The sequence below is a fragment of the Phaenicophaeus curvirostris genome, unplaced genomic scaffold (assembly GCF_032191515.1).
Source record: "Phaenicophaeus curvirostris isolate KB17595 unplaced genomic scaffold, BPBGC_Pcur_1.0 scaffold_48, whole genome shotgun sequence".
Taxonomy (NCBI): domain Eukaryota; kingdom Metazoa; phylum Chordata; class Aves; order Cuculiformes; family Cuculidae; genus Phaenicophaeus; species Phaenicophaeus curvirostris.
Window position 1 is genome coordinate 1,660,331 of NW_027206671.1, and position 12,779 is coordinate 1,673,109.

The 12,779-nt window shown below is 54.7% G+C and overlaps 1 protein-coding gene across 1 annotated transcript in view; it reads left to right on the forward strand.

Annotated features, from left to right (window-relative positions):
* LOC138733939 (tenascin-X-like) overlaps nucleotides 1-12,779 on the forward strand; it is a 58,952-nt gene that overhangs the window by 41,163 nt on the left and 5,010 nt on the right. The window contains exons 30-39 of the mRNA XM_069881459.1: nucleotides 145-438; nucleotides 1,367-1,671; nucleotides 4,653-4,935; nucleotides 5,367-5,666; nucleotides 6,572-6,871; nucleotides 7,451-7,744; nucleotides 7,994-8,287; nucleotides 9,482-9,775; nucleotides 11,038-11,162; nucleotides 11,552-11,684. Of these exons, the coding sequence (XP_069737560.1) occupies nucleotides 145-438; nucleotides 1,367-1,671; nucleotides 4,653-4,935; nucleotides 5,367-5,666; nucleotides 6,572-6,871; nucleotides 7,451-7,744; nucleotides 7,994-8,287; nucleotides 9,482-9,775; nucleotides 11,038-11,162; nucleotides 11,552-11,684 (2,622 nt within the window). The remainder of the gene's footprint in view (nucleotides 1-144; nucleotides 439-1,366; nucleotides 1,672-4,652; nucleotides 4,936-5,366; nucleotides 5,667-6,571; nucleotides 6,872-7,450; nucleotides 7,745-7,993; nucleotides 8,288-9,481; nucleotides 9,776-11,037; nucleotides 11,163-11,551; nucleotides 11,685-12,779) is intronic.

A 12,779-nucleotide genomic window follows, 5' to 3' on the forward strand; every position in this document is an offset into this window, starting at 1 on the left:
ACCTATGGATTATAGGACGAATGGAAGCAGTAGGGTGAATGGAGAGATAACTTATTTGGTAGCCTGTAGGGTGGATGCATTTAAAGATGTGATGGTGAGAGGAGGTTTGGGTTGTTCATGCCCTACATGGTGTCTTGTCTGCAGCTGCAGCCGAACAAGAGGAGGAACCCTCATCCCAGCCAGTCCTGGGAGAGCTGACAGCCTCCCAGGTCACCCCCAACTCCGTCCAGCTGGACTGGACCGTCCCGGAGGGCACCTTTGACTCCTTCATGCTGCAGTACAAGGATGCCCAAGGGCAGCCCCAGGTGGTGCCTGTGGATGGTGGTTCCCACACGCTGACCGTGCCTGGGCTGTCCCCGTCACGCCGTTACAAGTTCAACCTCTACGGGGTGTGGGGTCGGAAGCGCCTGGGCCCCATCTCCACCGACATCGTCACTGGTGAGGGGGCTGGAGATACTTCTGTCACCCCTTTAGGTGCTGCATTTGGGTGGCATGAGGATTTTGGTCAGGGCCTTTTCTGGAGCCTTGGGTGTGGTGGGAACTTCAAACATCTTCTGCATGCTAACAAGGGTGTGTGATGGGTTGGGTGTGTGCGAGCTTAAAGGTATGGGATGATGGATGGATGGATGGATGGATGGATGGATGGATGGATGGATGGATGGATGGATGGAGAGTCTGTTTTTTCATTACTTGAATGCTTCAATGAACAGAGAGTTGGTTTCATTGATTGGTGTCCTGAGTCTTTATGGCTCAATGGGAGGGTAAATGGGTTATGGGATGGATGCATGGCTGAATCCGTAGGTGAATGAGTGGAATTACGAATGGGTTATGGGGTGATTGAAGGGATTGAATCTGGATGGGTTTGTGGCAGTTCCACTGCTGGAATGGTGGTTTGGATGGTTGGATGCAGGCACAGCTGGGTGGAATGTGAGTGTAAGGATGGGAGGTTGAGTGGGTAGATATAGGGATGGTGGAAGGTAGTTTGGTTGAATATATGGATGGAAGAAAAGTTAGTTGGGTTGATGGAAGATTGGATGGATGGATTCATGACTGGTTGGTTTGGTGGGTGGATGGATGGATGGATGGACGGAAGGACGGACGGACGGACAAATGATCGGATGGAAAGGTGAATGGATGGAGGATTGGTAGCATGGATAGGTTGATGGAAGGATGGATGGTTGAATGGGTGGACAAAGGTGCCTGGAGGATGGATGGATGGTTAGAAGAATGGTTGGTTCATTTATGAATGTATGGATGCATAGAACACTGGATGGATGGATGGATGGATGGATGGATGGATAAACGGATGGATGGATGGATGGATGAAAGTATATTTATGGCCTACACTGTATTCCTTAAATTGCAGCCCCAGCTCCAGAAGAGCCCGAGCAGGAACCCCCATCCCAGCCCATCCTGGGAGAGCTGACAGCCTCCCAGGTCACCCCCGACTCCGTCCAGCTGGACTGGACCGTCCCCAAGGGCACCTTTGACTCCTTCACGCTGCAGTACAAGGATGCACAAGGGCAGCCCCAGGTGGTGCCCGTGGACGGTGGTTCCCGCACACTGACCGTGCCTGGGCTGTCCCCATCACGCCGCTACAAGTTCAACCTCTACGGGGTGTGGGGTCGGAAGCGCCTGGGCCCCATCTCCACCGACATCATCACAGGTGAGGTGGCTGGAGATGCTTCTTCGTCCCATTTGGGTGCAGCCTTTGGGGTGGAAGTAGGAGCTTGATTAGGGCCTGTCCTTGTCCCTTGGGCTTTTGGGAACTGGGAACATCTCTTGGATACTTACAAGGATGTGGATGATGGGAAAGGTACAAGCTAGTTTGAAGGGATGGGATGATGGAGGGGTGGGATGATGGATGGATGGATGGATGGATAGATAGATAGATAGTTGGATTGGTGGATGGATGGCCAATTTGGAGGAGGTCTATTTATGTCCTACGTAGAATCATAGAATAAGCAGGTTGGAAGAGACCCACCGGATCATCGAGTCCAACCATTCCTGTCAAATACTAAACCATGCCCCTTAGCACCTCGTCCACCCATCCCTTAAACACCTCCAGGGAAGGTGAATCAACCACCTCCCTGGGTAGCCTGTTCCGTTGCCCAATGACCCTTTCTGTGAAAATTTTTTTTCTAATGTCCAGCCTAAATCTCTCCTGGTGGAGCCTGAGGCCATTCCCTCTCGTCCTGTCCCCCGTCACTTGGGAGAAGAGGCCAGCACCCTCCTCTCTACAACCTCCTCTCATGTAGTTATAGCGAGCAATGAGGTCTCCCCTCAGCCTCCTCTTCTCCAGGATAAACACCCCCAGCTCTCTCAGCCCTTCTTCATAAGGCCTGTTCTCCAGCCCCCTCACCAGCTTTGTTGCTCTTCTCTGGACTCGCTCCAGAGCCTCAACATCCTTCTTGTGGTGAGGGGCCCAGAACTGAACACAGGATTCAAGGAGCGGTCTCACCAGTGCCAAGTGCAGAGGGAGAATAACCTCTCTGGACCTGCTGGCCACACCGTGTCTGATCCAAGCCAAGATGCCATTGGCCTTCTTTGCCACCTGGGCCACTGCTGGTTCATGTTCAGTCGCTGTCAACCAACACCCCCAGGTCCCTCTCCTCCAGGCAGCTTTCTAGACAGACTTCTCCTAGTCTGGATCTGCCCAGGGTTGTTGTGCCCCAAGTGCAGGACCCGGCATTTGGCCTTGTTAAACCTCATCCCGTTGGACTCTGCCCAGCAGTCCAGCCTGTTCAGATCCCTTTGCAGAGCCTCCCTACCCTCCAGCAGATCCACACTTCCACCCAGCTTAGTGTCGTCCCCAAACTTGCTCAGGGTGCACTCAATGCCTTCATCCAGGTCATTGATAAGGACATTGAACAGGGCTGGACCCAGCACTGAGCCCTGGGGAACCCCACTTGGAACTGGCCTCCAGCTGGAGTTAATTCCATTTCCCACCACTCTCTGGGCCCTCTAGCCAACCAGTTTTCCGCCCAGGAGAGTGTGCACTTGTCCAGCCCAGAGGTGACATTTTCTCAAGCAGAATGCTGGGAGAAACTGTGTCAAAGGCTTTACTGAAGTCCAGGAAGATACATCCACAGCCTTTCCCTCACCCAGTAGTCGAGTCACTTTGTCATAGAAGGCGATCAGGTTAGTTTGGCAAGACCTGCCTTTTGTGAACCTGTGTTGACTGGGCCTGATCACCCAGTTCTCTTGCATGAGCTTCATGATCGCACTCAAGATCTCCTGCTCCATGACTTTCCCTGGCACTGAGGTCAGACTGACAGGCCTGGAGTTCCCTGGGTCCTCCCTGCGACCCTTCTTGTAGACGGGCACAACATCAGCCTCCAGTCCAGTGGGACTTCCCCAGTCTTCCAGGACTGCTGGAAGATGATGGAAAGGGGTTTGGCCAGCACATCCGCCAGCTCCTTCAATACCCTTGGGTGAATCCCATCCGGCCCCATAGACTTGTGAGTGTCTAGTCGGGCTAGCAAGGCTCTGACCACCTCCTCTTGGATCATGGGAGCCTCATTTGGCTCCTCTAGCTCCTGGGTTTGTACACAGACGGAACGATTTCTTTACAATTAAAGACTGAGGCAAAGAAGGCATTAAGTACCTCAGCCTTTTCCTCATCCCCTGTCACTGTTGTTCCTTCTGCGTCCAATAGGGACTGGATGGTCTCCCTAGTCCTCCTTTTATTATTTATGTATTTATAGAAGGATTTTTTGTTATCTTTCACAGACTTTGCCAATCTGATTTCTAGCTGAGCCTTAGCCCTTCTGATTTTTTCTCTACACAATCTCACTTCCTTCCTGTAGTCCACCCAAGAGGCCTGTCCCCTCTTCCAGAGCCCATAAACATTTCTCTTCTTCTTGATATCACTCAAGATCTCTCTGTTCAACCAAGCTGGCTTTCTCCCCTGCCAGCTTTTTTTTCCGGAACATGGAGATGACTTTCTCCTGAGCTGCTAGGATTTCCTTTTTGAAGAGCTCCCAGCCCTCATGGGCTCCCTTGCCCTTAAGGACTGTCTCCCATGAGACTTTGCCAACCAGCCTTCTGAAGAGTTCACAGTCTGCCCTCTGGAAATTTAATGCTACTGTCCTGCTAACCACCCTCTTCACTTCACCTAGAACAGAAAACCCTATCATCTCATGGTCACTTTGTCCTAGGCGTCCACCTACTGCCACATCCCCCACAAGGCCTTCTCTGTTCACAAACAGCAGGTCCAGGAGGGCACCCTCCTTTGTTGGTTCATTCACCAGCTGTGCGAGGAAGTTGTCTTCCACGCACTCCAGGAACCTCCTAGACTGCTTCCTTTCTGCTCTATTGTACTTCCAGCAGATATCAGGAAGACTGAAGTCTCCCACAAGAATGAGAGCTGTTGATCTAGAGATTAACCCCAGCTGTTTATAGAAGAGCTCATCAGCTGCTTCCCCTCGGCTGGGTGGTCTGTTACAGACTCGCATCACAAAATCTACCTTCTTGTGGGCTCCTCTGATTTTAACCCATGGGCAGTCAATCTCCTCTTCACCACAATCCATCCCAACAGTGTCCAAGTCCTCCCTTACAAAGAGGGCTACCCCGCGTCCTGTCCTACCCTTCCTATCCTGTCTGAAGAGTTTTACTGTGTTCTTTCCATTGCAGCACCACCTCCAAAAGAGCCAGAACAGGAACCCCCATCCCAGCCCGTCCTGGGTGAGCTGACAGCCTCCCAGGTCACCCCCAACTCTGTCCAGCTGGACTGGAGCATCGCCGAGGGCACCTTTGACTCCTTCACGCTGCAGTACAAGGATGCACAAGGGCAGCCCCAGGTGGTGCCCGTGGACGCTGGTTCCCGCACGCTGACCGTGCCTGGGCTGTCCCCGTCACGCCGCTACAAGTTCAACCTCTACGGGGTGTGGGGTCGGAAGCGCCTGGGCCCCATCTCCACTGACATCGTCATAGGTGAGGAGGCTGGAGATGCTCCTGTGACCCCTTTGGGTGCTGGTTTTTGGGTGGCAGCAGGAGCTTGGTCAGTGCCTGGCCTTATAACATGGTCTGGTGGGAGCTGGGAACATGTCTTGGATGCTAACAAGGGTGTGGGTGATGGGAAAGGGGTGAGCGAGTTTGGAGGAATTGGATGGTGGATGTATGGATGATGGGATGGAAAGGTGAATGGGTGGAGGACTGGATAGAATGGATAGATTGATGGAAGGATGAATGATTTAATGGGTGGACAAAGGTGCATGGAGGATTGAATGATGTTTGGAGGAATGATTGGTTGGTTGTTAAAAGGATGGATGGATGGATGGATGGATGGATGGATGGATGGATGGATGGATGGATGGATGGATGAAAGTATATTCATATCCTGCACTGTGTTCTTTCCATTGCAGCAACATCTCCAGAAGAACCGGAGGAAGAACCCCCATCCCAGCCAGTCCTGGGCGAGCTGACAGCCTCCCAGGTCACCCCCGACTCTGTCCAGCTGGACTGGACCGTCCCCGAGGGCACCTTTGACTCCTTCACGCTGCAGTACAAGGATGCCCAAGGGCAGCCCCAGGTGGTGCCTGTGGATGGTGGTTCCCGCACGCTGACCGTGCCTGGGCTGTCCCCATCACGCCGCTACAAGTTCAACCTCTACGGGGTGTGGGGTCGGAAGCGCCTGGGCCCTATCTCCACCGAAGTTGTCACGGGTGAGGGGGCTGGAGATGCTTCTGTGTCCCCTTTGGTGCTGCCTTTGTGGTGGAAGTAGGAGCTTGATGAGGGCCTGTCCTTGCCCTTGGGCTGGTGGGAGCTGGGAACATCTCTTGAACGCTAACGAGGGTGTGGGTGATGGGAAAGGTGTGGACGGATAGATTTATGGTTGTATGATTCATGGATGGATGGATGAGTGATTGGATAGGTGGATGCGTGTCTGACTTCTTGGGTGAAAAGATGAATGGGTGGTTGAATAGTCGGTTGGATGAGTGTGTCGTTCATGGGTTAAGGAAATGGTTGGATGGATGGATGGATGGATGCTGGTGGATTGTTGGTTAAGAGGTTGATTGGATGGTAAGGTGATTGGAGGGGCAGTTGCCTGGGTAGATAAGTGGTTGGATGGAAGATAAGTGATAGGATGATTGAGCAGAAGAATGGATTGAAGGTCGAGTGGACGGAATTGTGCATGGAGAGATGGATGATTGAAGGGACAGAGCATGGATTGTAGGATGGGCAAATGCAGAGAGAGAAGATCAAATGGACAGATAAAGGGATTGGTGGGTGGAAGAAAGAACGACAAAGACATGGGTGAATAAATGGATGATGCCACAGATGTTGAACTCCTCCCTTCAGGATCAGGAGAATGGATTGGTGGAAGGTTTGAAGGGTGATGGGTGGAACAGGGTTAAGGCTGGAAGGAGAGGTGAAGGGACATTGGGGTGAAGGGTGAAGGGACACTTGGAGGGGAGGCTTCACGAGTGTCTGCATGAATGGATGGAGGATGGCTGGATAGAGGGATGGAATGATGGATGGATGGAGGTTGGGATGTAGACATGGATGGCTGAATACTTGGAGGGACTTCTGGATGCTCATTCCCTATATTGTCCCCTGTCCATTGCAGCTGCATCTGAGTCAGAGGAGGAGGAGGAACCCCCATCGCAGCCAGTCCTGGGCCAGCTGACAGCCTCCCAGGTCACCCCTGACTCCGTCCAGCTGGACTGGAGCGTCCCTGAGGGCACCTTTGACTCCTTCACGCTGCAGTACAGGGATGCACAAGGGCAGCCCCAGGTGGTGGCCGTGGATGCTGGTTCCCGCACGCTGACCGTGCCTGGGCTGTCCCCATCACGCCGCTACAAGTTCAACCTCTACGGGATGTGGGGTCGGAAGCGCCTGGGCCCCATCTCCACTGACATCATCACAGGTGAGGGGGCTGGAGATTCTTCTGTGACCCCTTTGGGTGCTGCCTTTGGGTGGCCGTAGGAGCTTGGTTAGGGACTGGCCTGGAGCCTTGGGTGTGGTGGGAACTGGGAACATCTCTTGGAAACTAACGAGGGTGTGTGTGATGGGATGGCTGTGTGCGAGCTTGGTGGTATGGGATGATGGATGGATCGATGAATGAAAGGAGGGAGGAAGGGAGGGAGGGAGGAAAGAATGGAAGGAAAGGAGAGAGGGTGGGACTGAGGGCTGGACTGTTGTTCCACTGGTTGAATGGTTCAGTGTACAAAGAGATGGTTTCATGGATCGGTACCTTGTGGCTTGGTGGCTCAATGGATGCGTGGATGTTGGGAGTTGTGTTTGGATATCTGGCTGGTTGGAGGAACAAAGGAGCATCTGGTTGGTTGGAAGGCTGAGTGGAACTGTGGATTCTAGTACCAATGGATGCAGAAACGTGAACGGAGAGATGGGTTATTTGGTAACCAGTAGGGTGGATGCATGTAAAGATGTGATGGTGAGAGGAGGTTTGGGTTGTTCATGCCCTACATTGCATCCTTGTCTGCAGCTGCAGCCGAGCCAGAGCAGGAACCCCCATCACAGCCAGTCCTGGGCGAGCTGACAGCCTCCCAGGTCACCCCCGACTCCATCCAGCTGGACTGGAGCGTCCCTGAGGGCACCTTTGACTCCTTCATGCTGCAGTACAGAGATGCACAAGGGCAGCCCCACGTGGTGCCCGTGGACGGTGGTTCCCGCACGCTGACCGTGCCTGGGCTGTCCCCGTCACACCGCTACAAGTTCAACCTCTACGGGGTGTGGGGTCGGAAGCGCCTGGGCCCCGTCTCCACCGACATCATCACAGGTGAGGAGGCTGGAGATGCTTCTGTGTCCCCTTTGGTGCTGCCTTTTAGGTGGGAGAAGGTCCTGATGAGGGCCTGTTGTGGAGCCTTAGGTGTGGTGGGAATATTGAGCACCTCTTGGATGCTAACAAGGGTTTGGGTGATAGGTTGGGTGCATGCGAGTTTGGATGTACGGGATGATAGATGGGAGGAAGGAAGGAAGGAAGGAGAGATATATATTTACAGCCCACATTGTGTCCTCTTTGTTGAAGGTCCAGCTACAGAGGAGGAGGAATCTCCATCCCAGCCCATCCTGGGCGAGCTGACAGCCTCCAACATCACACCTGACTCCGTCCAGCTGGAGTGGAGCGTCCCTGAGGGCACCTTTGACTCCTTCACGCTGCAGTACAGGGATGCCCAAGAGCAGCTGGAGTCACTGCTGGTGGACGGTGGTTCCCGCACGCTGACCGTGCCTGGGCTGTCCCCATCACGCCGCTACAATTTCTACCTGTATGGGATGTTGGGGCAGAAACGTCTAGGTCCCATCTTCCTTGACACCATGACAGGTGAGGGCCTGTGCCGGGTGCATCCAAGCTCCATTTGGCTGCTGGAGGTGGAAGAGCTTCAGCAGGGCTCATCCCGGTCCCTTGGGCCCAGTTGTTAGTGGGAACATCTGGCTGGGGGGTGGGGGGAGGGAGGGAGGCAGGGATGGTTAGATGGATGGAAGGCTGGTTGGAAGGAAGGTTGGATGGATGGATGGATGGATGGATGGATGGATGGTTATGTGGATGGATGGAGGGATGGTTGGATGGATGGATGGATGGATGGATGGATGGATGGATGGATGGATGGATGGATCAGCACTGGTGAGACCGCTCCTCGAATCCTGGGGTCAGTTCTGGGCCCCTCACCACAAGAAGGATGTTGAGGCTCTGGAGCGAGTCCAGAGAAGAGCAACAAAGATGGTGAAGGGGCTGGAGAACAAGAGGAGCGGCTGAGAGAGCTGGGGGTGTTTAGCCTTTAGAAGAGGAGGCAGAGGGGAGACCTCATTACTCTCTCCAACTCCCTGAGAGGAGGTTGTGGAGAGGAGGGAGCTGGGCTCTTCTCCCAAGGGACAGGGGACAGGACAAGAGGGAATGGCCTCAAGCTCCGCCAGGGGAGATTTAGGCTGGACATTAGGAAAAAATTTTTCACAGGAAGGGTGATTGGGCACTGGCAGAGGCTGCCCAGGGAGGGGGTTGAGTCACCTTCCCTGGAGGGGTTTAAGGCACGGGTGGACAAGGTGCTGAGGGACATGGGTTAGTGATTGATAGGAATGGTTGGACTCGATGATCCAGTGGGTCTCTTCCAACCTGGTTATTCTATGTTTCTGATTCTATGATCAAAGGTTGAATGAAAGGGTGGATGGGTGGAATGTTGGATGGATGGATGGATGAATGGATGGATGGATGGATGGATGGATGGATGGATGGATGGATGGATGGATGGATGGAAAGTTGGATGGATAGATAAGGACATGGATGGGACTACGCAAGTTTGAAGGCACTGGGGAATATTCACAGATGGAGGAGGGGATGGATGGGCAGACACATGGTGGGATGGAGGGTTGGAAGGGTGGAGAGGTGCATGATGGATGGATGGATGGATGGATGGATGGATGGATGGATGGATGGATGGTTAGAGGAATTGTTGGTTGGTTTTTGAATGGATGGATAGATGGAAGGCTGTTCATGCCCTGCATTGTGTCCTCTCTACTGCAGCTCCAGCTCCACTAAAGGAGAAACCCCCATCTGAGCCCCGTCTGGGTGATCTCACAGCTCCTCACATCACCCCGAACTCAGTCCAGCTGGAGTGGAACATCCCCAAGGGCACCTTTGACTCCTTCACAGTGGAGTACAAGGATGTCCAAGGGCAGCCCCAGGTGGTGCCCGTGGACGGTGGTTCTCGCACAGTGACTGTGCCTGGGCTGTCCCCGTCCCATCACTACAAGTTCAACCTGTATGGTATGTGGGGTCAGAAGCGCCTGGGCCCCATCTCCACTGATGCTGTCACAGGTGAGGAGGCTGTGGGCATCATCTGTGCCTGCTCAGTGATGGTTTGGGGCAGCAGGAGCTTGGCCAGGGCCGGTCTTGGTGCTTGGGGTGTGGTGGGAACTTGGAGCATCTCTTGGATGCTATTAAGGGTGTCGGTGATGGGATGGGTGTGTGAGTTTGGAGGGATGGAGGGATGGATGGATAGATGGAGGGAGGGATGGATGGATGGATGGATGGATGGATAGGTAGTCAGATGGACTGTCACTTGGATGGGTGAATAATTGGAAAGATGGCTTGATATTTTTATGGATGAAGGTGTGATTGGATGATTGGATGGATGGATGATTGGATGGATGGATGGATGGATGGATGGATGGATGGATGGATGGATGGATGGATGCGTAGGTAGTCAGATGGATGGTCACTTGGATGGGTGAATAAATGGAAAGATGGCTTGATATTTTTGTGGATGGAGGGGTGGTCGGATGATTGGATGGATGGACGGCTGGACAGTTGGATGTTTCAATGGTTGGACAGTTGGGTATTTATGTGGACGTCTGAGTTTGCGAGTGGATTGTTGATGGCTGGACAAGTGACAGGTCAGTTAGACAACTGGGTGGAGAGGTGCTTGGACTGGTAGGTGGACAGATCATGGAAGCCTGGAATGTTTTGGATTGAAAGGGACCATGAAGGTCATCACCAACCCCACTGCAGGGCCATCTTCAACCAGATTAGTTGCTCAGAGCCCCATCCAGCCGGACCTTAAAGTTGTGACCTTAAAAATGTGACCTTAAACCATTGATGGCTGGATGGTTGATGGTTGGATGGCTGATGGTTGAATGATTGATGGTGGGACAGCTGATGGTTGGACATTCAATGGTTGGCTGGTCAGTGGTTGGCTGGTTGATGGTTGATGGGGTTGATTGTTGATTGGTTGATGGTTGGACAGTTGGAAGGTTGGACATTTGATGTTTGGATGGTTGATGGTTGGATGGTTGGATGGACAATTGGTGATAGGCTGGTTGATGTTTGACAGTTGATGCTTGGACAGTTGGACAGTTGATGGTTGAATGGTTAGTGGGTGGATGGCTGATGGTTGGACAATTGATGGTTGATGCTGGAATGGTTGATGGTTGACTGGTGAGGGCTGGACAACTGATCGTTGATGGCTGATGGTGGAACAGCTGATGGTTGATGTTTGGGGTCTGGTGGGAAGCTCCGTGGGGCCTCCTGCATGGTGGGGTGCTCACTGGGGGGTCTCTAACTGTTCCCCCCCACTTCAGGTGCCCCAGGGACCCTCTGGGTGGGGACCCTGTGGCCCCGCAGTGCTTGGCTCCACTGGGCGCCCCCTGATGTCCCCTCCAACGGCTACGACCTCGTATACGGCCCTGACGGGGGACCCCAAACGGTAATGATCACCTCAAAAGGACCTCACCCCACCCCCAAGCCCCCTAATTCCTGGTGGAACCTCAAAGTTTTCTCTTGGAACCTCAGCCTCCTCAAGGTCCCCAATAACCCCATGGGGTACCCCAAAAGGTAATGACACCACCAGGCACCCTAAAACCTCTGACCCCACCCTGGGGACCCCAACTCCCCCCCGCAAGGGGACACCAAACCCTCTGCTGGGACCCCAGAATTCTTGGTGGAACCCCAAGATTTCCCCATGGAACCTCCAGCTCCTCAGGAACAACCGAAACTGCCCAGGGGAAACCCAAAGCCACCAAAGAGACCCCAAAATTGCCCTGGGGGCCCCCAAAAGTGCCCTGGGGGACCCCAAAATCTTCCTGTCCCCCCCAGACAGTGCAGCTGCCCCCCGAGGTGAGGAGCCACGAGCTGTGGGGCCTGGAGCCGGCGCAGCGCTATGGGGTGAAGCTGTGGGGCAGGGGGGGGCAGGGGTCGCCCAGCCCCCTGGAGGCCACGTTTGAGACCCGTGAGTGGGGAAACTTGGGGTGCTGGGGGTCCTGAGCCCGGTCTGAGGGTGCTGGGGGTGCAGGATGGGTGCTTTGAGGGTGCTGAGCCCAGTCTGATGGTGCTGAGTGCCTGCTTTGGGGTTCAGATTGGGTGCTTTTGGGAGTGCAGGGCCCCAGTTTAGGGGTGCTGAACCCACTTTGGGGGTGCTGGATGGGTGCTTTGGGATGTTGGGCCCCAGTTAGGGGGTGCTGAGCCCAATTTGGGGATGTTGAGCGCGTGCTTTGGGTGCAGGATGGGTGCTTTGGGGTGCTGGGCCCGGCTCGAGGGTGCTGCGTATGTGCTTTGGGGTGCAGCATGGGTGGTCCTGGGGGGCTGGGCTCTATTTGGAGGTGCTGAGCCTCTGATTAGGGGTGCTGAACCCTGGCTGGGGGCACGATTGGGGTGCAGGATGGGGTGCAGGATGGGGGCTGGGTGCGTGATTGGGGTTCACATGGTGGTGCTGAGCTCTGTGGTGCTTAGCCGTGGCTGGGGGTGCAGGGTGGGTGCCGGGTGCATAGTTTGGGGTGCAGGAGCTGGTGCTGAGTTCCGTGGTGCTGAGCCCTGGCTGGGGGTGCAGGATGGGTGCTGGGTGCATGATTCGGGGTGCAGGATGGGTGCCGGGTGCATAGTTTGGGGTGCAGGCGGTGGTGCTGAGTTCCGTGGTGCTGAGCCCTGGCTGGGGGTGCAGGATGGGTGCTGGGTGCATGATTCGGGGTGCAGGATGGGTGCCGGGTGCATAGTTTGGGGTGCAGGCGGTGGTGCTGAGTTCCGTGGTGCTGAGCCCTGGCTGGGGGTGCAGGATGGGTGCTGGGTGCATGATTCGGGGTGCAGGATGGGTGCCGGGTGCATAGTTTGGGGGGCAGGCTGGAGGTGCAGGATGGGTGCTGGGTGCATGATTGGGGTGCAGGCGGTGGTGCTGAGTTCCGTGGTGCTGAGCCCTGGCTGGGGGAGCAGGATGGGTGCCGGGTGCAGAATTGAGGTGCAGGATAGGGTGCTGAGCCCTGGCTGGGGGTGCAGGATGGGGGTGCATGATCTGGGGGTGCAGGCTGGGGGTGCAGGATGAGTGCCGGGTGCA